The sequence below is a fragment of the Neocloeon triangulifer genome, unplaced genomic scaffold, assembly GCF_031216515.1.
Source record: "Neocloeon triangulifer isolate White Clay Creek 2 clone unplaced genomic scaffold, ASM3121651v1 ptg000017l, whole genome shotgun sequence".
Classification (NCBI taxonomy): domain Eukaryota; kingdom Metazoa; phylum Arthropoda; class Insecta; order Ephemeroptera; family Baetidae; genus Neocloeon; species Neocloeon triangulifer.
The window spans coordinates 27,769-49,853 of NW_026775559.1; the positions used below are offsets into that span (position 1 = coordinate 27,769).

A 22,085-nucleotide genomic window follows, 5' to 3' on the forward strand; every position below is an offset into this window, starting at 1 on the left:
AATAATTGGCATTAATCGCAATTTAATTTTATTTATTTTTAGAAACTTTAAAACATCATAAAAAAAATCTTGAATTTTTTAATTGTTTTTGGATTCTACATTTCAGATATTTTTTTTGTAAATCATCAACAATTTTGTCTTCACAAATGGAGAGAAATAATGTGAAATTGGAAATTTATTTGCTAACAGAAAACAAAAAACAACTTGAGGAATTCACATCCAATAGCAAAAATAACAGGACTGGCTGGTGTGTGCCTTTTCCTTTTGAAAGAATAGAATTGTGTAAAAGAAATTCTTTTACCCAAAGGGGGCAAACCTTGGATTGTGCGCTTGTGAGATTTTTTCTAATTTATTTGATTAAAGCGAATCATTCTGGTGTGTTTGCCGAGGAGTGCCTTTTCACAGAAAGTATTCACATGCAGCGTCCGGCAGCACAATGGTGGCCGCCCGTGGGCCACGCAGAGGGTCACGGTTGGTTCTCTGCTAACCACACGGCGGTCACGCTCGCTTTGTCTAATTGAGAAATATTTTCGACTCTCCAAATTCCCGTCTAATTATGCCTGCCTGTCAATTGGAGGATTAATTGTTTTTGTATAACGACTGCGTGATAAATGAATTCTCACCAGAACTGACTGCTGCCGTTGTGGCTTTTGAATCACAAAAAGATTAAAAAATAAAATACTACAAGATGCCAGATTCTTCCGTCTTCAAGGGGCCAGAAAGTGATGGACGCGCAAGAAAAACAATTCATCAGCAGAATTTATTCAACCTAAATTGAATTTGTTCACCGGTGCGCGTTTTTTGTTTTAACACAATTGTATTATTTTTACAAGCAACAACCGGCAGCAACAGTAAAATCTTATAAAATTTTATTTTCATTAAAATAATCAATAATAGAGGTATTTTCATTTTATTTGTTTTTGTTAATTTATTAAATTTATTTAAATCATAAAAATGCTATAAAAATTTCATATCAATGGTTTACTTCTAACCTGTTTTTTGGAGGTTTGTTATATAGAAACGTCACATTATATTTTGCTCCACACACCTCTATGTGTTTTATTTTGCAGTTCCTTTCGACATTAGAGTGGGTTATCATTAATTGCACAGTAACCTATTATAGATTACGTATTATCACACTGCATTATTATTTCAACATTATACTCTGTGATTAAAGTCTACAATTTTTCGTTATATGCAAACATCTACTTTTGCAACGACTTCTGCATTCAGAGAAATAAGTATATACATGATAGTGAGCAATCAATCATAATACTAGCCAGTAGTATTTCGAGACGTGTGCTAAAAGGACAGAACAAAAATTCGGCAGCTAAAACCACCATGCCTGGAGATCAAAATATAGAGGAGCAGATTGATACATTTTTTACTAAACAATTTACTGGGTTAAATTTTAGCTCTAACAAATGAGGTTGGTATTGTTCGGCTCACTTATCAAAAGAAATTGCAAGGCAACAACAATTACAACAATTTAATGTAGCTACTACGGCTACTACGTATCATCTCATGCAATGTGGTACATGAGATACTCGAAAATATACGAACGGCAAAAACAGACTCGGCGGAAACTCCTTCAAGTTTGCCCGAGTCAGTTCATCACTGGAGCTGGTATTCTGCTTTAATCATCAGATATGACACAAATTTTGCACCCACCATTGGGCTGGCAGTACTTTTATGAAAAACTGAACATGTTTTTTTGTAAATAGGAACATTAAGTGCAATGACACAACATATAAAATAAGTTAGTAAGATACAATGGAAACACAAGACTTAAATTAGGTGGGAAATATTTCGGAAAATGGTCCTCGAAAGTAAAGTGCGCAAATGCACACTAGATAACAGAGAGTTAGAATATCTATAAGACCTAATTGCAAGTTTTGCAAATAAGTAAATTAACAAAATTAAGTAACCTTTTTGGACTAGCTAAAAAGTACATGCGAGGAAAAATGGAGGCACTCTAGTAACAAATAATACAGAGATAAGTACTGCACTAAGTAAACGGTTTAAAAGTTATGATTTGTAGTTAACTACAGAAAATGCTAGTGACAAAAAGTACAAAGCGTGAAAAAGTACAAAATTATACCTCCAGCCCTCCCACCTATAACAAATCCAATAAATTTGATTTTTTCCAAGCGCACAATTTTAAAAGTTATATAGGCACAGAGTGCCAATCAACTTTGGAAAGTCAGTGATAAGCCATTGTCAAATGGTCCTCTTAGGGGTGGATTGCATTACTAACTTGGCGGGGTCAAGCGTCACCTCGCCATTTCTATGCAAAACCACTGACATCTTTGCATTAGGAGTTTCAGGCGTTTCTGAGGGCACCCTGTGAAGCGGCTCTGCTTGCATAGGCGGCCACTGAGGGTCCTGCGCAAGGTCCTTGTCTATGTCTAAGTGTCGGGGGTGGCTTTCTTTAAAGTGGCAGCGCATCAAAACTGCCTCTAGGCCAAAACTAAGTGCAGCGTGAATCACGGCCAGGGCTAAAATAAAAAGCCTTGGGGAGAATTCCGGCGGGAGCTTAAATTCGACAAATTTTTCAAGCCACATAGGAGGCACTAGGACGATCACCACACTCAACAGGGTACCCAAAATTAGGGTGATCATCATGCCTACGTTGGTGTAGAGAGGTTCGCGGTAAGGAGGTCCTCTAGAGAATACAGCAGCAAGCACTAGATATTGGAAAGCAGATACGGAAAACACAGCATAGTTTTCGTAGCACGCAAGTGTATCTTGTTCGGGGTCAAATGGTGTGTACCAAGAGTAAGAAGTGATGAGAAGTACTGCCAGGATTTGGGCCAAAGTGCCAAGCATGAGCTGGCTAATCAACGAAGTAACAGGGGCTAATGAAAATAGAGACGACGAGGGTGGTCGTTTTGCTAAAGGGCCCGGGTGCGAGCCGGACCTGCCAAAGAAAAATGCAACTAGGGTGATAAGGAAAAGGTCAATGAATAGGAACTGGACGTCGGACAGGTTGTTGTCAAATTCGTAGAGAAGCATCACAGAGACAAACTGAGTCAGACTGTATGCGGCCATGTACTTGAAGAGACCAAAGGAAGTGACCAGGGCAGCCCGACTTTCTCGTAGAAGGCGCTGAACACATTCCACGCTGGGTTCTTTGGATGTGAATGGAGAGGCAACAGACGATTCAGCATCAGAAAGGGAAATTCCTGCATGCGCTGCTTTCAGAGCACCACAATCATTAGCTCCATCTCCAACCATTCCTGCAATTTTATTTGAAAATTATTTATAACATTTCTATAATGCTCCAGAGTAGCTGAATTCACGCACCAACACAATATCCCAATGTCTGAAGTTCCTGTACAAGTTGCTGCTTGTGTTCAGGGCTCATTCTCGCAAAAACAGCCCCCCTAGCAGCAACCTGAGCAACAGTCAAGCTAGGGCATGATGTCCTCAGGGCTTGCCAGGTCTGCCCTGATACTGCCAGAACCCATTTGTTTGCAGTGCTTATTTCATTAGCTGCCTAATAAAACAATTTTTTATTATTAGACAAATTTCAAATTAAGTTTAAATTTTTTACTTCTGGCATATCAAGACGATCACAATCTGTGTGATAAACCCTGGCAGGCTGACCTTCTGACGCTCCCTGTACATGCACAGCAGCTACCCTTTCGTTATTTGAGACAAGGCCGCAGTCCCTTGCAACGCTCAAGGCAGTGAGCATGTTATCACCTGTGAGCGTCATTTTATTTTCATTTGGGGTGCACAAAAGGTAGCATTTATATATACCTGTGACCATGATGCACCTAATGTTGGATTCTCGCAAGCTACAAATCACTTTTGCAGAGTCTTTCTTCAGCCTGTTTTCCATCACAAGCAGGCCCAGCAGAGTCATTTCTGCTTCAACGTCTTCTCGAGCTAAACGATGTATCCTGTGGTAAGCCGAAACTTTCAGTTTTCTGCCAGCAAGAGCGAGCACCCGCAGCCCTTGTCTGGTATGGCTGTGCAGAATGGTCAAAAAGTCTTTGGGCACAGTGTCTGCTCTGCAAAGTGAAATCACAGCCTCGGGTGCACCTTTGCAGAAAATGCGGAATTCACTTTCCCAAAGAGCCCTCACCACAACACACATGCGCTGGAGCGACGAAGAAAATGGAAACTGACGGAAAATTCCCACTTGAGGCACCTTAAAAATGGGACAAATATTAAATTGGGTTTGTAAAAAGTAATTGACAAACCTCGATTTCAGCATGCTGCGAAGACATCAAAAGGTCTGGCCGTGGAGGCTGCACAACAGTTGGACACATTGTGTCATATTTACTGCTATCATCTATAGCAGGTTCTTCCAACAACCATCCAGTGCTTTCGAACATCTAAAAAGAGAATATTACGCTTTATGATATTATAATTAAAGTTTTAAATTGACCTTCAAATCTAGTGGGTCTCCGGAGAGCCTGCCATCGATTAGGGTCAATGAATGGGATGAAGCCATTGCCATCGTCAGTTCATCAATGCGTGCAGAAACCGAATCCGACTTAAGAGGGAATTCTGTGATTGCAGCAGAAAACGTTCCATTGTTAATTGGAAGAACTCCCCACAAATCCAAACCCTCTTCAGTAAGAGTACCAGTCTGTAAAAATAGTAAATTATTAGTTATTAATTTCAAATTTAATCATATTTCAAATAGATTGCAAACCTTATCAAAACAAACACAATCAATAGATCCTGCTACATTGATGGTTCTTGGGCTGATGCAGAAAACATTTTCTTTCTTCAATCTGCTCTGCGCATACATCCTTCCAACTGTCATTGCTGCAGGGAGTGCAGGTGGGACGACTATCGTTATCAAATCAAGAGCGTCAACTATGATCTCAACGGTGCCAATTCCTCTCAAGTGCTAAATTAATAAAAATTATTTTTAGAATAAATTAGATTGCACATTTATTAATTTAAAATAATTACCTTAACAACAACGGTGTACAAAAATCCAATGAATGATATGGCAGCTAACAGTTCCACAAAGCGATACGAGTCCCTCTCGAAGTGAAAATCGACAGGCGGAGGATAGAGCATTGCTCTGACCAGGTTGCCCTTGCTGGTCAAAAAGCCAGTTCGCACAACAACAGCCAAGACAGGTTCCCCAGCATAGAATCGAGTCTGCAGCAGACGTGTGCCGCAGAAAAGTGTGTGTCTGGCATGCTCCTTGGAATCATAAAGAAGGTTTGGAGTACTCGGAAGAGGTGTTTTCGGCACAGGTTCACTTTCCCCTGTGAGCATGCTCTCGTTGACAATGCATGTGCCGTTGAGCAGAGCGGCATCACAATGAAGGACGCAACCATGTGGGGGCAGGACCAAAATGTCACCAGGGACTAACTCGTCAGTGGAAATTTTTTCGTTGACACCTTCTAGACGCTTGACCACTGCCATGTCTCTTGTGTTAACAGTGCTGTGCAAATTCAATTGATTCTAAAATAAGTTTTAAAAATCAATTATTGAAACTTTATGATAAGATTTATAATAATAACCTTTCGAGTTTGAAAAACAGTGACCGCACATCCACCAAGTGACATAATGAGGATGGCCATTGCATACAGGATGTAGTCGTCAGCAAACCACAGACAGAAGGAGAAAAATTGGAAGATGTAAAACGGGTTCAGCACTTCCAAGAACAACAGTGCCAAGATGCTCTTCACAGGCACAACAATTTCATTGCTCCCGTAGACTCGTCTCCTATAAACAAAAAAATTTTCATTTATGTGATGCCAAAATATGTAGAATTATTTCTCAATAATAAAACATTCATTTTATTTTTCAGGAATATTGATAAACGCCAAAAGAAAAATTATTTGCACCTCATAAACTGCTGCTGCCTGGTTAAACCTTGCTGTTGGTGGAGGTTGGTGGCTAGCACATCACGATCCAAACCTCTCAAAGCTTCAAAAACTTTATTTTCTTGCTGCCAAATGTAGTGTTTTTTCTTAACCGTGATCAATTTAATCCTCTCAACATCTAAAAAATAAAATGTTGGCTTTAAAGCTACGTTATATTTCTTGGAAATTATATTCAAGTCACAGAGGCCAAATATTTACCTTCTGGATAAGATTGTGAGCGTTTCTTTTATTTGTGATAACATTATAAAATTAATTACCTTGGAAAATTCCTCCTGAAAGGTGGTAACTTAACTTGGGCTCGTCTTCTTTGTTGAACTCTGTTAGCACTTGGACGTCATCCAAGCAGGATTCCTCTGCCTTCTGCTCGTCCTCTTTGCTGCTCTCCTCATCTCTGTGTGAGGAATTGATACGTCAGTCACGTGCCAGCAAGAGATTGCTTGTAAAAAAAAATTACTTACCCAGTGCTACTAATTATTTTCACCTTCTTGACATGGTAGTTCTTATATTTCTCCTGAAACTCCTCCTGAAGTGAAAATTGAATGCATTAGTATATAATTTAAAAAATATTAATTTTAACGTATTATTTATTTCACATTAACAAATTTATTTTCAAAGACATTATCTTGTTAATTTTTTATAATAAATTGTTTTTTTTTTTTTTAATTTATGACACAACTTACAATGACTAAAACCTTGGTGGCTTCGCTCAAGGGAGAGGGTTTGTGGGTGAAGACAAGGAAGTACTTGGGCATCCAGTGCAGAAAAAGCCGGAGCATGCCGCAGGTGAGCAAAATGCACAACCAGCAGACACTCGTCCGAAGCCAGCACCGCACATAGCCGTACACCTCCTAAGAAAAAAAAAACTAGTCTTTACAATCACTTTTCACCTCTTCCAAAAAGAGCCTCTAAATGTCATTGGAATAAAAATGGTCATAAATTTTTAAAATCACATAGCACACCATTTGATCATCTTGCCCAGGGTTGAGGTAGTCGACACCCTCCTTTTGAAGACGGGTGCTCTTCTTTTGGGCCTCAACATCGCCTGAAACAGGGGAGGCGTCTTGTGAGCCGAGCATAAATATGAACCTGTTTTGGGAGTCTGCATGCAGCGTCTGGTAGAATATCAACTACTATGAAGTGAAAGCCCGGCTGGGGCAACGCGCGCGTTTCTACCTTTATCTGCACAGATAGTGAAATTTAGTTCCCCTCTCCAATTAAAATGCTGCCAGCCACCAACATGAATGAAATTAATTTTAAATCTGCTATTCTATTTTGCGGTTCTTATTTTTTTTCTTCAAATTTCTTTAAAACATTAAATTGATCAACTTATTGGCAGGCTCTTTTTATTTTTTACTTAATGCAACTTTTTAATTTTACAATATTTTTTTCAGTTATAAAATATAAGGAAATCGCACGGGAATCCCTATTTAAATTATTTTTATTACTTGAAAAAGTCATGCAAATTACTTGAAGAACTTTGTCGCAACTATTATAATTTTTTTTTTTAAATAATGATCATAATTCTAACGTGTCAACCAGTATCAACAGAGTTCTGGTAAATTAGCTATGCTGAATTTTTAAATGAGATATTTGACAGAAGTGGACAGAAGTTTAAATAATAAATCAATATACCATAATATTCTTCAAAAATTGCTAGAAAATTTGATAAAATATAATATTGAAATTAATAATGCTGTTAAAATAAATAAAATTCAATCAAACATAATTTATCATTAAAAAAAGAAACGTTTAAGTTTTTATCGTAAAAAAAATATTAGTGCATAAAAAAATGAATAATACTAACTTGCCAAAATCTATTATTATTTTTTTTTTTAAATTCCACGCCAATTTGTGAAGTTTGAAACACGTTGCCAAAAGGAAGAATATTATTTGCGTTATATTGTAATAAAAAATAGCGCGCAAGGTAATTAATCACCTGGTTCAACAATTAAAAATTATACCTAACAACTTTTCCTGCTGCGCCAGAGTGGCTGTTGCGTGTTTCGGTGGTGATTTTTTAGTGAAGGACAGTCTATTGTAGGCATTTTGTTGGAATCGCTGAAATGAATTCGGCATATCTACAAAACTTAAATTGGAGAACTTAATTGGGCTGCTGCTCCTCTCGATCGCTATCAAATCAGTCCGAGTCAAATGTGCTTTTATCACTTTCAGTCCAGCACAAATTATTTAGCGGGGGAAATCCTCTGGCTGCTGATCACAGATGAAGCATGGGATATGTCGTGGACAGGGGGTTCATCATCTGAACTGAGGGAGGAAGGCCGTCTTAAGCGGGTGTCAGTCCCCTGGCTCCGGCTTGCACCTCTGCCACAGAATATGTCCAACTGGTGTCCCGCCGTGTCCGAAACTGCTACTTCCGCCGATCAAACTCTTCCTGACACTCATTGAGGACATGATTGGCGCCGTTCTAGACGATTAAATCATGGACAAGTGCAAAAAGCGTTTGTATTTCATGCCCAAACCAGGTCGCACAGAGTGTGCACCCCTTCTTCGGATGCCTTTTTCCTTTCTCCCTTTCCTCTTCCCTTAGAGAAAACGATCGGAGTGGGCGCCAATTGCACTGGACACTTAACCACTGGATGCGTCGGGCGCTGGACAAGGCGGTAGTCGGACTGTGACAAAATTTGGTTGACCTCGTCGAATTTTCACCACCACGTTCTCCGTCTTCGCGTGCAACTCGGTTATTATCCTAAGGGTGCTCAATTTTAGAAAACCGGTACTATTCACCAATGCAAACACCGGCTGGTTTTCTGCTTGAATATAATGATCTATTTGGCAAACTTTGTATGTTAAGGGGTTTCTTTGATAAAAATTAAAATATATTTCATAGATTTTCATACAGAAAATTATCGCTCGCAAAGACAAACTGATTAATTTACCGGTTCGTGTTCACCCTCGATACTATTGCAAAGGGATTTAACTGCTCATGCGCCAGGGGGCAAAATACAAAGTGCGGGGGTGAGGAAGATTTTAAATTGAAATTTGGTACGAAGCCCGCGAAATTGAGAACGTGCAGGCAGTGAAAAAAGAAATGTAATATTCGTAATATTCCTAAACACTGACATATAATTAAAAATATTATTAGTTTGAGAAAATATTTATGTGAAATATGAGATAATGCACAAAAAAATATCTGAATTTCTTTTGCCAATGAAATAAAAAAATTCTAGCAGAAAAAGTAAATTATCAGTCACTGTTAAATAAATGCATATGAAACCTTTTGTGCGCCACAGAAATAAATGCTGTTCCTTGTGATCGTCCAAATATACGAACTTCAAGCAGTTTTGACGATGACGAAGAAGCCTCACAAGTGAAAATGTGCGTCGAGCAGCCAAGATTGTGACGAAGGCAGCAAATAAAATAGCATTACGCCAAGTCGCAGCGTGACATCACAGAGCGCGGCGAGCGCACCTCTTGCATGTTTGTTTGGCCTCGTCAATAAAACTCTTGGAAGTCACTCCGATAAATTTCTAGACAATATATTGAATGAACCCAGATGCAACGATGAAAAGAGACCTTTGTCACCCTAGCTAAAGCACTGATCAAGACAAACTGGTGACGGAAACGCAAAATAACACCGAGCACCAAGCCAAGAAATATTATCAACCTGGTGTTATATATCTAAAGAAGGGGTTTTCTGCACTAGCAAGCAAAAATTTATATCTCTCTGATAAGTATTTCTTACAAGTGTCAGCTTTTCAAATAAATAGTGTGCCTCAACGCAAGGGCATAATAATATATTGCTGCACCGCCTGTTTTTTGTGATCACAGAAATTTTGATAGTTAATTTAAAGACAATTAAACACACAGTATATAAGTAAATATGCAATAAAAAGATAATTTCGGATAATTTGAATTTTTCTCACCTGCTGCCTTTTTGTCATTGATTCGTCTGCCGCATCTACTCATGTGGTTCGGTCAGCCTAGGGAATATGCCAGTCAACTTGATGCGATCACGCTGAAGATTTTTACCATACACAGCAATATTCTTTGCGCGCTTGCTAAGCAAGGAATGCCAAAATCAGTCAAATTTATCTTGACACCACACTGTACTCAAATTGTAAACTTTAGCACTGTTTATCGCCCTAATCAAAGCCATCGGAGATTTAGATTATTTTGATAAAGGTCCCTCAAACAATAAAAGATAATAATTATACAATGCTTGAAAAAAAGAGAAGCCTATTAACTAAGCACGTGTTAATATTTTGAACTTTGTGCGTTGCCAAAATTGGAATGAAAAATATGATGCGATAATATGAAGATTAAAAAATTAAATATATATAATACATAATAAAATGTAGCAGGCAGGAGCCCATTTAAAATATACATTGGAAAGCTCAAAGTAAACTCTATATTTCCCTTTGAATAACACCCAGTGAATGATGATTTTAAAAGCCAGTGGCTAAATAATAAAGATTTGTAAAAGTAGGTCACAGCGTTATAGAAACATCTTTGTAAATTGCCTTGTCATAAATTATGAAGGTACGCTCAACACACACCTGCTTATAAAAATGCATTCCAGCACGAGTATTGTATATGCATAAAATAACAATTTAAATGAAAACAGCTATAAGCTCATGACTTCATACAGTAAACTAAATACAAGACAATCCATGTACGTTAATTGAAAACGACAGGTTGAAGAAGTTTGTATAGTTGGAGCGAATACAATAATTTAATTTAATCAGTTACTGACAGAGACAGAGCTTAAAAAATTACACGCTTCTTTTCACAATACAAAACTTGTTTTATTTAAGAAGTTACAATGTTGTATCAAAAAACATTTGTGGCACTTTCAAAATAATGGTTTTGTGAGAAAAAGATTATTTCAGTCTTGTTGTTACTATTGCATTTGTGTGTTGTATCTGTTATGTTTGATTTGCAGTTCTGAGGTAGAAAACAAAATCCTGAGGCAAGTCGGCATATTGTGGAAGTTTGCAGTTAAATTATATTTCAATATTTTCATTTGTATTATACAGTCTTAGGCAGCACTAGTAAACGTGCTTCGGAAATCTTGAGTTACGATTTTATTTTCTATTGCACTTGAAAACAGGTGTCAGTCTGGTCACTCATTGTTAAAAATCACACAAAATTAAATGCATTGTTTGTAAAATGAACATTGAAAATGCAACTTCCCTCAGGCTGTTACTGGCGTACTTAAAACTAAATAAAGTGTGGAGCAGTTAGAAACTGGCTATTTTTCAGAGGTATATCTGTGGAGACCAGAGTAGAACGAATCGTGAATAAATCTTAACTTACTGAGGAGCTGCTACCCTCTCCATCGATTTGTCTCTGGTGCACCCTCCTTTGATTCAGGTTGATGATGAGTGGAGCTACTTGTGCTGTTTGTTGGGACGTTGACAGCGAGTTCTGCAGATTCTGTACTATTTCTTCTACCCGTCGACGTTTCTTTCCTGATGTTGACTCAGTTGGTGGACTTCCTGCCTCGCCCTCGTTTAGAGCAAGGCCTGCCTCCTCAGGAGACATTGCATGGAAACTTTGTTTGTACCTAGGGTCATCTGGACCAATCTAAATATAATGTAAATTTATTGCTAAATTATTGAAAATTTTTCTTGTGATAAGTACCTCATGTTTCTCAAGGAGATGTCGCCTCAAAGACTTTCTTACTGAGTAAGCTTTATCACAGAGCAAACATTTCATGTGTTTGACACCACTGTGGGTCATAATGTGGGCCTTAAGTCTTGCTTGTTGGGAAAAATTTTTTGGGCAGCTGAAATAAATATAGTTAAATGGTCAGAAAAGTGCTACATTATTTCCCAAACATACAGTGAGCATTTATATGACTTGCTCGCTGGCTCGTGCACAATGGAGACATGACGCTGCAAATACTTTTCAGAGTTGAAGCCTTTGCCACATTGGGGGCACACAACTTGAGTTTGGCGGTTGTGAATCACACGGTGCTCTTTGAGAGCAAAACTATTTGTAAACATCTAAAAAGGAAAAAGGTATTATATTGGTAAATAAAATAAATAAATATTTACTTTGTTGCAGATTTCACATTCTATCAGTCCTTCCCCAGTGTGTTTTCGAATGTGGTACTTGAGTTTCTAAAACAATGACCCACAATTAAAATTGTGCCTGAAAATATTATGTTCATGTTATTTATTAATTTACAATAAATTACCTGCTTCTTTGAGAAGTTCTGACCACAGTAAGGACAAGTGCACATTTCTTCCTTGGTGTGAACCCTGATGTGTGAGTTGCATGCTCCTTTGTCCGAGAACCTCTTTTCACAATGTGTACACTGGTATGGCTTTTCACCAGTGTGGATGCGAATGTGTCTTATCAAATTCGACCTTTGAACGAATTCCTTTGGGCAGTGTGGGCATTTGTGTCGGGGTCCATTGTGAATTAGTAGGTGCTCGTTGTAGCTGTCTTTGCGCTAAGATTTGTTTTATATCAGCAAGAATAATTAGTGGCATACACTAATTACCGTGAACTCTTTGCCACAGTATTCACACTTGCTAGTTCCAGACCCAGTGTGGAGTTGTCTATGTCCATACATTCCCGATTTGCTTGCAAATCCCTTGCCACAGTCCGAACAGTGATAGGGACTTTCTCCTTCATGGTCGATGGTGTAATGCAATTTTCTATAATACAAATTTATGAAAAAAAAAAAAAAAAAACAATAAAAAGAGAAAATTGTTACCTCTCTTCTTTGGTGTCAAATTTTCTTTGACAAAGACGGCAGCGAAACCCAATTTTTGATCCCTTGTTATGTTTCATCCTGAAGTGGATTGTGTATGCTCTTCTATTGAGAAATTCTTTGTTGCAGATTGAACAATTTCTTTTCTTGAATTCGGAATGTAAGACCTAAGAGTAATAAGTTATTGTTTGGGCGGTCCACTCTCTGAATAAAATTTTGTATACCTTAATATGATGGTTTAACGTCTTCTTAGTTTTTAGAGTGGCAGAGCACATTTTGCATCTGTAGATCATGGCACCTAAATGCCAAGAACTAAAATGGGTTCTCATCAAGAGTATGGATGGCATCAGTTGTCGACAGATTCTGCATTTGTACTTAATTTTTGATCTCATGTTTTCATTTGGGTGACTTGAGATGAGATGCTGTTGAGCAATGGCCTGAAAAAATTTCATTTATATCACACACCGCCATATGGAAAAAAATTAAGATTTCTTACAGTGCACGTAGCAACAAACTTGCAGACCGGGCACTGGTAAAAATTTTGGTCCTGGTCAGGATGCTGTTCAAGTTGATGCTTGTCTCGGTCTTTGTGCTCACGAAATCGAATGGGACAAAAGCGGCATTTGTTTCCTAAATGTGTGTGGTCGTCTTTCAAATGGCTCTTCAAATCCTTCTTCAATCGACACTTAAAGGTGCACAAGTAGCAGCTGTAGTCTGCTGACTTGCAATCTGACTCATTCTTTTTGTCCCAACCCAGCTTGTGCTCTTCATTAAGGTGGGCACACAGCTCTCTGGGTGAAACAAAATTTTGCTCATCACATAGTTCACACTCTAAATTGACTTCACAATCTTCATCTTCACTTGACTCAGACATGCAGTCCATGTCTTCAGGATCAACGTCTAAGAGATCAACTCCATAAAGGTCATCAAGTTGTTCTTGTTCGTCTTCCTCTTCAGAACTTGACTCTGAGCTTGCAAAGAGATTTACTAAAGGGACTAAGATGTCGTTGGAAATTTCCTCTTCATCAGTATCGGTGTCCAATCTGCACAAAAAGAGAAGCGCTCTTGCTTGCTTTACGTTGTGCTCTATTATCAAATGGTTCATAATTGATGATACTTCGGAGGTGCTAAATTTGTTAGAATTTAGACACAAGCAGCAAGTAAAGTCCGGCCGACTAAGAAAAGGGTGTTTATAAGAACAGCTCTTGTGGTACGACGACAGGTGCTCCTCCATACTATCAGTTATCTAAATTAAATAATGCTGATTAAATGTATCAATTAATTATCATAATTTTACCATATGATCACAACAGGGGCAACGCAGCGTTGAGTGCTCTCTAGCAAGGTGGTTTGTTAATTTTCTCTCGGATTCAAAAGATTCACCGCAACCCAAGCAAGGTAAAGAGCTGTGCTCTTGTACTATGTGCAGCTCCTTGGCCAGCCCAGAGGGAAATGTGATGCAGCATTGGTAACAGAATGACATAGACGAGCAAATAATTTCATGTGCCATTCTGAGGGCAGGAAGATTAATGGAGCCCTGACAAACTGGACAAAAACTGGCCAACGACGAGGTAGAGGGAATTTCAGGCATGCTGGCAGAAGTGCAGACACAGGCCATGGCCATGCAGGAGCTACAAGGCCTCTCTGAACTGTCATCTTTGATAAGAGGTGTTGTTGTCTCTCTTAGCAAGAAGTCGGCAGCTTCATATAGAGAGGCCGAAAGGGCACTGTCCAAAGGCAAGCTATGGTCATCGTGAAGCAGGGAGCTGCTGTCTCCACCCTGGTGGAACATGTCATGCCCTGAAAGAAATATGCAAAAATACATCATAATCCTTAGTTCGACCACCGCCATATTGTGTAAACAATAACAAAAAACATCGAGCCGTCAGAAATGATTAATTTTATGAGATGCTTTAGACGTGGAATCCCATATTTAATTCAACGAGTCTTTGTCAATTATAAAAACCAGATTTCCCAGAACGATCTGATGGTAAATTTAGAGCGAATTTCAAGTCTTTTATTTGATAATAACAGATAAAAAGCTTACCAATTATTTGTCTCAGTCATTGCTTCGGCTCCCTTCTGTTTTTGTCTTTCAATCCTTTCAATTCTTTCAAACCATGTCATAAATGCTGCCAACTAAATTAATTTTAAAATAGCCCATGCTGATAACAGAAAAACAATTTTTCTGTTTTTACTTTTTTTTCACTTTCAGCTGTTAAATAATTAGTTTTTTAATTCTTTTATAATACATATACTATTAATACAGCATTTCATGACATTAAAAATGGTTTCGTAGTTAAAAGAGTAAACTTTGTAATGCTGTCAACATTGACAATTGAAATTTGTTGATTTTATTGCTGCCAACTGAAGTTGACATGAAAGTAATTTTTCATGAAATTGGAATAAAATTTGAATTATTGAACATGCGCAGGATAATAATTATTATGGTAAAAAACAAAATTTAATACAATATAAAATTTTTAACTTTCGGAATCCTCACAAATTTTTCGTTTGCGGTGGACTTATTGCTCGAGTTGGACTTCGGTGAATTTTATTTTTTGTTGGTACAACATGCGGTGACGTACATGACGTGATGGTTTGAGGAGAAAAGGGTTTTAGAAATTGATTGAGGTGAAAATGCATTGCAATGATCCTCCGTTTCTCCGATATTGAGCGGAATTAAGACGTTAACGAGGGTTTCTAGTGCGCCATGAGCTACTCTTGTTGACCACTGACAAACAACCCACCTGAACAGAGCGAGCAGTCGTCCCGAGAAATTGAGGTGTGTTCTCGGCAATTTTGGCAGGTGCCAGATGGGCGAGTGAATTATTTTGTTTGGCCACCTTGCATTTTATTTTTCCTTCTGCTCGCGATATTTTATACTAACAAATTCTCTCTAAAATGTTGAACCGCTCATATGAAAGTCTTCTCTCCCTGTGGCTTTCCTGTGGTCTTTCAGCTTTCCTTAATTGAATGAGAAAACTGCATGCGTTTTAAGGTGACGGCATTTCTGCTGAAGCCCATCGCAGACCATGGGTTCTTCTAGCGTCAAGCGAAAGACGAAAAGTAGTAGGGCGAATAAGACTAACGAGGAACCACAGGCTCAAACTAAGGAGCAGATCAAGGCTGAGCTGAAACGAAGAGGTCTCAAAACATCCGGCAATAAGACAGAATTGGTAATTTTGAGATTGATCAACATCAGAGCAGACGAGTCTGTTTTCTACGCACCAATTTAATTTCGTCATTGTCATTGAGAAATTTGAGACGCATGTTTGTTTTCCCCTTTATTTCTGAATTTCTTTATTGGCACATTTAAAACTTTGCCCTTCTATATTTTCTGATGCCTTCTAGTTATAAGTACATAATCGCATAATAGTAAAAAAAATTATTTGCTGTACATATATTTTTGCACCAAAAATAATATACATATTTACTGAAACAAAGTGTGAACTTTTATGATTTAAAAAAAAATTTATTTTGTTTGCATGCCTGATATGCCCTTTGCCCCATTGCACCCCAATGACCCAATAGTTCCTCTCACAATGGCCTACACAGTCATCAATATTGACCCTCCATTCGTAACTTTTTTTATTGAACATTTTCTTATTTAAAATATTATTTTTGGAATTTTCAGCAACAGCGGTTGGAAAACAGCTTTTCCAGCTCAATGTCGGGAGTGTCTCGTCGAACGAAATCCGACCCTCAGGTCAACGGGTCCACCAAAAATAAGGTGGCGATGCACCGAGAGGAGCTCAAGAAAGAGCGTGCCAAACTTGTATTATGGCGCCGCCCTTTTCTCACTTTGTATTATGCCACTTTGGAAATGACTCATTTTTTAAGATCTTCTTTAAAAAAGTAAGAAATTAAAATTTTTTGCAAATTTAATTTTGTTAGCTCATTTTTATCCTGCTTTAGAATGATGCAGCATAGAGTATTGATGACAATGGTCCTTCTATTAACAGCGGCCATAGCCTTTTTATTCAATGTGCAGGGGCCACATCAAAAGGTCAGTAGATAAATAATATCATTAAATTGTTTAATCACAATTCCGCACATTCCATAATTCCTGATGCTAACTTTATCAATTTCAAAAATTGCTGCAGATGCATATTATGCATATTATTTCAATCCAATTAGAAAGTGATGCATATTTTACATTAATGAAGTTGTTAGTCATTGGTTAATAAAAATTAATTAAATCCTAGGTCATCGAGCCCTTCCTCAAACAAATGTGGTGGTGCACGTACTGGGTAGGCCTGGGGGTTCTTTCCTCTGTTGGCCTCGGCACTGGACTGCATACTTTTCTTCTCTACCTTGGCCCACACATAGCCTCAGTGACACTGGCAGCATACGAATGCCACAGTCTTGACTTTCCTGCGCCGCCCTATCCCGACGAGATCGTCTGTCCTGACCATCCCAGTGCAAGTTGGGAGGCCACAACATCGGTCTGGTCAGCTGTGCTGGCCATCATGGCCAAAGTAAGACTGGAGGCCTTCATGTGGGGCGCTGGTACTGCCTTGGGTGAGCTTCCTCCTTATTTTATGGCAAGAGCAGCCAGACTCTCAGGAGGAACGGACGAGGATGAGGACGACGACGATGAACTCCGAGACTTTGAAGAGCTTCAGAGAAAGCAGCAAAACCACGAAGAAATGGTACGTATTTTGTACTTAATTTGTTCAACATGTATGAAGTGTTACTTATTACAGACTATTGTCGAGAGAACTAAACTAGGAGTTGAGAAACTTGTGGAAAAAGTTGGATTTTTTGGCATTCTCGCATGTGCCTCGGTATTTAAACACAAACTTTCTTAGAGAAGACATTTCCTCAACAAAATATTTTTCAGATCCCAAACCCTCTCTTTGACCTGGCTGGCATAACCTGCGGTCACTTCCTGGTCCCTTTTTGGACATTCTTTGGTGCAACCCTGATTGGAAAAGCGGTCATCAAAATGCACATACAAAAATTATTCGTCATAATTGCTTTCAATGAGCCTCTTGTTGAGGCAGCTGTGACAATGCTCGCCCGCGTCCCTTACATAGGGCCCAAGGTTCAGGAGCCTTTCAAGGAGTTTCTTGCCAGACAAAAAAGCAAACTGCACAGAAAGGTTGGAGCAAAGACGTCCAGCGACGGCCAATCTGTAAGACAAATTAACATATATTCTCTTTGAAAGTCTTCAATGATATTTCCTTACAGGGAAGCTTGCTGGCGTCCTTGTTTGAAAAGCTTGTCATTTTGATGGTGTTTTACTTTGTCATCTCAATTGTTAACTCACTGGCTCAGGCATACCACAAGAGGATACATAAACAAGAAAACGCAAACAAGGTGGCCACAGACTAGTCAAGTGAGCTGTGCTTTAGTCATTCCCCTTGTGAAGCTAAGTGAATTTAATATACATTCCCTGTGCCCTGAATAAAACTTGTGTTGTTGGAAATAATTGTATGCAATTTCCTTTCACAATTGAAACCTTTTTTAAATATTAATTGCTGAAATTTTATTTCAATGTTGAGGAAGTTTAATTTGTATGATTATTTATTACATAACAAGGATTATACAACTTTTCTATTCACAATTCTTTTAACGGTATGGGTGGTCAGCTTGGATGTTAGCAGCAATTTCAGATTCCCACTTGTCACCGTTGGCCAAAAGCTTCTCTTTGTTGTAGAGCAGTTCCTCGTGGCTCTCAGTGGAAAACTCAAAATTTGGGCCCTGTAGTAATTAAAGAACTTAAGGCCAAGCAGAAAATTTTGATGGCTAAAAGGTACCTCAACAATTGCATCGACAGGGCAGGCTTCTTGGCAGAATCCACAGTAGATGCATTTGGTCATATCGATATCATATCTTGTGGTTCTCCTACTCCCGTCAGCTCGCTCTTCGGCTTCGATTGTAATTGCCTAATGAAACGAACAACGTTTATGCAATAATTAAATTTTTAATAAAAAATTTATACCTGTGCAGGGCAGATGGCTTCACACAGCTTGCAGGCAATGCAACGTTCCTCACCAGAGGGGTACCTCCTCAGGGCGTGCTCGCCTCGGAACCTGGGGCTCAAGGGGCCCTTCTCGAATGGGTAATTTATGGTAGCTGGTTCCTTGAAAATGTGCGCTAAAGTCACACCAAAACCTCTCGCCAACTCAGTCCAGAACATGGTGTTAGCTGCTCTGTCAGTGATGTCCGTGAAGGACATGTCTGGATCCTTTGGCGTGACAATTTTGTAGCATCCTCGCTGTTGGGGTGCAAGCAGGACAGCAGACCTCATCAAAGGCGCAGCTAAAAATACGAAAGCCTTGAAATAAAGTGGCGTTTTATTTGATAAATTTTAAAAACGCAATTTATTAGTTCCAATAAATAGCATAATCGTGTAAATTTTAGCCAATAAACGTATAAAACTTGATTTTTACCTGTCCTTTGCAGCGAAAATAATTTGAGTGCCGCCATGTTCGACCAACTCTCTCGATCAAAATAGCGCGAAATTCAAAATATTCTAGAATCAAGAGTTAATTTATGTATATGTGGTATATGTATTTAATTTTACCTGGACCTAGACACAGAATACTGAATCTAAAAAAGAATAAACAAATATTTAAAGATTAATTTGGATAACAGGCTCAATGTATGACCGATTTAAAATTTGAAAAGTAGACACCTGACACGTATAATTTGTCTGTACATAAAAATAAAACATAAAATTGTACGTATGTACACTAAAAGAGGCGCTTCAATCGATTGCAAGGCGCAGCTTCGGCTCGGCACTCGGCAGCTGAAAAGAAAAATGGCTGACAGCGAGGAAGGTTTGGCGACTGGAGAGTCGAATTCCTGTGATTTAAATCAAAAAGCCGACGGAGGCACCAAAGCACCTCTGTCTAAAAGGTTGAATTTCGTCTGAGTTATCCATTTTGTGTCATAAAAATGCTATCGTCACTGTACTTTCAAAGCAAATCGCAAATGAAAGTCCTCCATGTGACTCTGATGTTTTTTTCCGTGTCATGCTACACATACTGTTTCAGTGGTCATTAAAAATTAACGTCTTTGCAGTGCGAAAAAAAGAAGGAGGAAGCACGAAGCTGCCCAAGCTGAAGAAGAAGCAAAGCAAGATGAAGGCCGCAGCAGTATTTCAATTGAAGGCATCAAAGCTGCCATGGAAATGCTCACGATGCAACACAAACCGGCAAAAACTCAGGAAGAGGCACTTCAAAAGCAATACCAATTTTGGAACACGCAACCAGTGCCTAAAATGGGTATTTCGATTTTAATTTAAAATTTACAAAATCTCATCGCTTTACATTTATTTGAAGACGAAAAAATAACTAGCAATGAATCAATCGAACCTGACAAAACCGCTGCGGAAATCAGGCAAGAGCCATACTCGCTGCCAGATGGTTTTCAGTGGGATACCCTGGATTTGAACGATCCACTTGTTGTAAGAAACATGAACTATTATGTTGTTTTGGCCTTACATTTTTTTCAATTTCAGTTGACAGAACTATACACTTTGCTTAATGAGAATTATGTAGAGGATGACGATAGTCTTTTCAGGTTTGACTATCCCCAGGATTTCTTGAAATGGTAAAATTAAACACTCCTTACAAGAATATTTATTAAATTCTACATAAACTGCAGGGCCCTGCAGCCTCCAGGATGGCTTTCACAGTGGCATTGCGGAGTTCGTGTCACCAAAAATAATCGCCTTGTGGGATTTATATCTGCCATTCCTGCTTCTATCCGCATCTACAACAAGTCAGTTTTTACTAGTTGCTTTTTGATGGAATTATACTTTTTAAATACCATACAAGATCGAGATTTTAAATAATATTTTTGTTTTGAAGTTGCTTCATGTTAAAAAATTACTATTTTACACAAATGTAAATTTTTATTTTTATTTAATAGAAATTATCAATTTTTATACAGAGTGCAGCGCATGGTAGAGATCAACTTTTTATGTGTGCATAAGAAGTTGCGTTCCAAGAGAGTGGCTCCTGTGTTGATCAGAGAAATCACCCGCCGCGTAAATCAGCAGGGAATCTTTCAAGCTGTTTACACGGCTGGGGTCGTTTTGCCAAAACCCGTGGGCGCTTGCCGTTACTACCACCGCTCCCTCAACCCTAAGAAGCTGATTGAGGTCAAGTTCTCTCATCTTGCAAGGAACATGACCTTGCAGCGAACGCTCAAGTTAAATAAACTGCCAGATATGCCAAAGACAGAGGGTTTTAAGATTCTGACTTTGCAAGAGTTAGACAAAACTCATGCCATTCTAAATAAGGTATACATTACATAAAATCACATTAATAAGAAACTACAGTTGTTTTCTTGTGGATCTAGTACTTGGAAAAATTTGACCTGGCACCGGTGTTTTCCAAAGAAGACTTCAAACATTGGTTCTTTCCACGACCAGGCATTGTTGATGCTTATGTGGTTGAGAAAAATGGAAAAATCACAGGTAAAGTTGTGGTGGCTCCTCTCAAGAAAAATTTAGTAATTTTTTTTTTTACCAGATTTTGTGAGCTTCTATACTCTTCCCTCGACTGTAATGAATCACCCCATACACAAGTCTCTCAAGGCGGCCTACTCCTTTTACAACGTCAGCACCTGTACACCTCTGATCGATTTGATGAATGATGCTCTAATATCTGCCAAAAATGTATGATTTTTTTCTTCAATTTTGGATGCAATTTTAATAAAATTAATTTGCAGAGCGGATTTGACGTTTTCAACGCTCTTGATTTGATGGAGAATAAAGAGTTTCTGAAGGAGCTTAAGTTTGGTAAAGGAGATGGTAACCTGCAGTATTACCTCTACAACTGGCGTTGTCCATCCATCCCCCCTCACAAAGTATGGATCTGGTTTATTTTGCAACTTTGAAATCAAATTAACAACATTTTAATTTCCAGATTGGACTTGTTTTGCAGTGAAGATTCTCCAATATAGTTTAGGAGCAAGCTGTGATTTCAGTTTCTACACAAGATGCAAAAATTGAATTCAAGAATTATGCACCACTGTTTGTAGTCCTTCTTTTTTACTTGAGAATTTAAATGGGACGCAAGTATCATTAAAATTTAAAATAATGTTCAATTCAAAACAAAATTGTCTTTAACATTACCTGGCTCTCTTTTATTATTCATTTATTTCTCGCTGATTTTTATTGATCGACTCGGATTTTAAAATACTATGTATTTCCTAAGAGGGCGCTGAGAATCTCTTAAAAGAGCCGACAAATATTAGTGGCTAATTGTTCACACCTCCATTATTCTAATAAAATAAGAATTACAAATTTTGTTTAACGGCTAATTACATAAATATAAAATGGCAAAATTTTGAAAATATGGACTAGAAGTATTAATAGAAGGAGGGTCCCTATAAATGAAATACGTAAGGGGGAGCGGTCATTATTACGTTGTTGCGGTATTTTAATTTTTATTATAAAGTTTCACAATTTTTAATTTCTTATTTATGTTCAGAAATATTCAGTGTATTATATTATTTTTCTTGTGAAACCTTAAAACACGGAAGATAAATTAAATATATAACCTGATGGCATT

General features: G+C 38.3%; 5 protein-coding genes across 11 annotated transcripts; 2 read left to right on the forward strand and 3 right to left on the reverse strand.

Annotated features, from left to right (window-relative positions):
- Positions 1–990: 990 nt before the first annotated feature.
- Positions 991–10,247, reverse strand: LOC132202916 (polyamine-transporting ATPase 13A3-like). Of its 3 annotated transcripts, XM_059630227.1 has the most exons (17): positions 9,100–9,441; positions 8,345–8,571; positions 7,826–8,289; positions 6,824–6,906; positions 6,545–6,712; positions 6,323–6,387; positions 6,122–6,255; positions 5,826–5,982; positions 5,499–5,703; positions 4,936–5,439; positions 4,670–4,870; positions 4,400–4,603; positions 4,212–4,346; positions 3,766–4,159; positions 3,557–3,708; positions 3,307–3,499; positions 992–3,239 (listed from the first exon to the last, which is right to left on the reverse strand). In XM_059630227.1, exons 3-17 carry the CDS (start codon positions 7,938–7,940, stop codon positions 2,221–2,223), a joined length of 3,729 nt encoding a protein of 1,242 aa, XP_059486210.1. In that variant the 5' UTR covers positions 7,941–8,289; positions 8,345–8,571; positions 9,100–9,441; the 3' UTR covers positions 992–2,220. The 3 variants fall into 3 exon arrangements, with proteins under 3 accessions (XP_059486212.1, XP_059486210.1, XP_059486209.1); XM_059630229.1 differs by lacking the exons at positions 7,826–8,289; positions 8,345–8,571; positions 9,100–9,441 and adding exons at positions 9,749–9,883; positions 10,170–10,247 and having other exon boundaries at positions 991–3,239; XM_059630226.1 differs by having other exon boundaries at positions 7,826–8,571.
- A 332-nt stretch (positions 10,248–10,579) lies between these two features.
- Positions 10,580–14,699, reverse strand: LOC132202917 (zinc finger protein 26-like). Its single transcript, XM_059630230.1, has 11 exons — positions 14,597–14,699; positions 13,847–14,349; positions 13,046–13,795; positions 12,774–12,986; positions 12,553–12,716; positions 12,337–12,493; positions 12,028–12,285; positions 11,885–11,950; positions 11,670–11,833; positions 11,469–11,613; positions 10,580–11,411 (listed from the first exon to the last, which is right to left on the reverse strand). The coding sequence occupies exons 2-11, from the start codon at positions 14,339–14,341 to the stop codon at positions 11,133–11,135; spliced, it is 2,691 nt and encodes an 896-aa protein (XP_059486213.1). The 5' UTR covers positions 14,342–14,349; positions 14,597–14,699; the 3' UTR covers positions 10,580–11,132.
- A 439-nt stretch (positions 14,700–15,138) lies between these two features.
- LOC132203713 (vacuole membrane protein 1) lies at positions 15,139–17,986 on the forward strand. 5 transcript variants are annotated; one of them, XM_059631674.1, is made up of 8 exons: positions 15,139–15,358; positions 15,551–15,728; positions 16,187–16,407; positions 16,447–16,558; positions 16,758–17,204; positions 17,259–17,339; positions 17,396–17,689; positions 17,746–17,986. In XM_059631674.1, exons 2-8 carry the CDS (start codon positions 15,585–15,587, stop codon positions 17,887–17,889), a joined length of 1,443 nt encoding a protein of 480 aa, XP_059487657.1. In that variant the 5' UTR covers positions 15,139–15,358; positions 15,551–15,584; the 3' UTR covers positions 17,890–17,986. The 5 variants fall into 5 exon arrangements, with proteins under 5 accessions (XP_059487657.1, XP_059487656.1, XP_059487658.1 ...); XM_059631673.1 differs by having other exon boundaries at positions 15,139–15,334; XM_059631675.1 differs by having other exon boundaries at positions 15,139–15,334; positions 16,468–16,558.
- Positions 17,987–18,059: 73 nt separating this feature from the next.
- Positions 18,060–19,107, reverse strand: LOC132203715 (NADH dehydrogenase (ubiquinone) 23 kDa subunit). Its single transcript, XM_059631679.1, has 5 exons — positions 19,085–19,107; positions 18,951–19,033; positions 18,500–18,819; positions 18,315–18,443; positions 18,060–18,258 (listed from the first exon to the last, which is right to left on the reverse strand). The coding sequence occupies exons 2-5, from the start codon at positions 18,985–18,987 to the stop codon at positions 18,127–18,129; spliced, it is 618 nt and encodes a 205-aa protein (XP_059487662.1). The 5' UTR covers positions 18,988–19,033; positions 19,085–19,107; the 3' UTR covers positions 18,060–18,126.
- Positions 19,108–19,259: 152 nt separating this feature from the next.
- On the forward strand, positions 19,260–21,848 carry LOC132203712 (glycylpeptide N-tetradecanoyltransferase 2). The gene is made up of 10 exons (XM_059631672.1): positions 19,260–19,419; positions 19,585–19,787; positions 19,845–19,969; positions 20,024–20,115; positions 20,170–20,286; positions 20,458–20,809; positions 20,869–20,986; positions 21,042–21,187; positions 21,241–21,378; positions 21,438–21,848. Exons 1-10 carry the CDS (start codon positions 19,322–19,324, stop codon positions 21,456–21,458), a joined length of 1,410 nt encoding a protein of 469 aa, XP_059487655.1. The 5' UTR covers positions 19,260–19,321; the 3' UTR covers positions 21,459–21,848.
- The last annotated feature ends 237 nt before the right edge of the window (positions 21,849–22,085 follow it).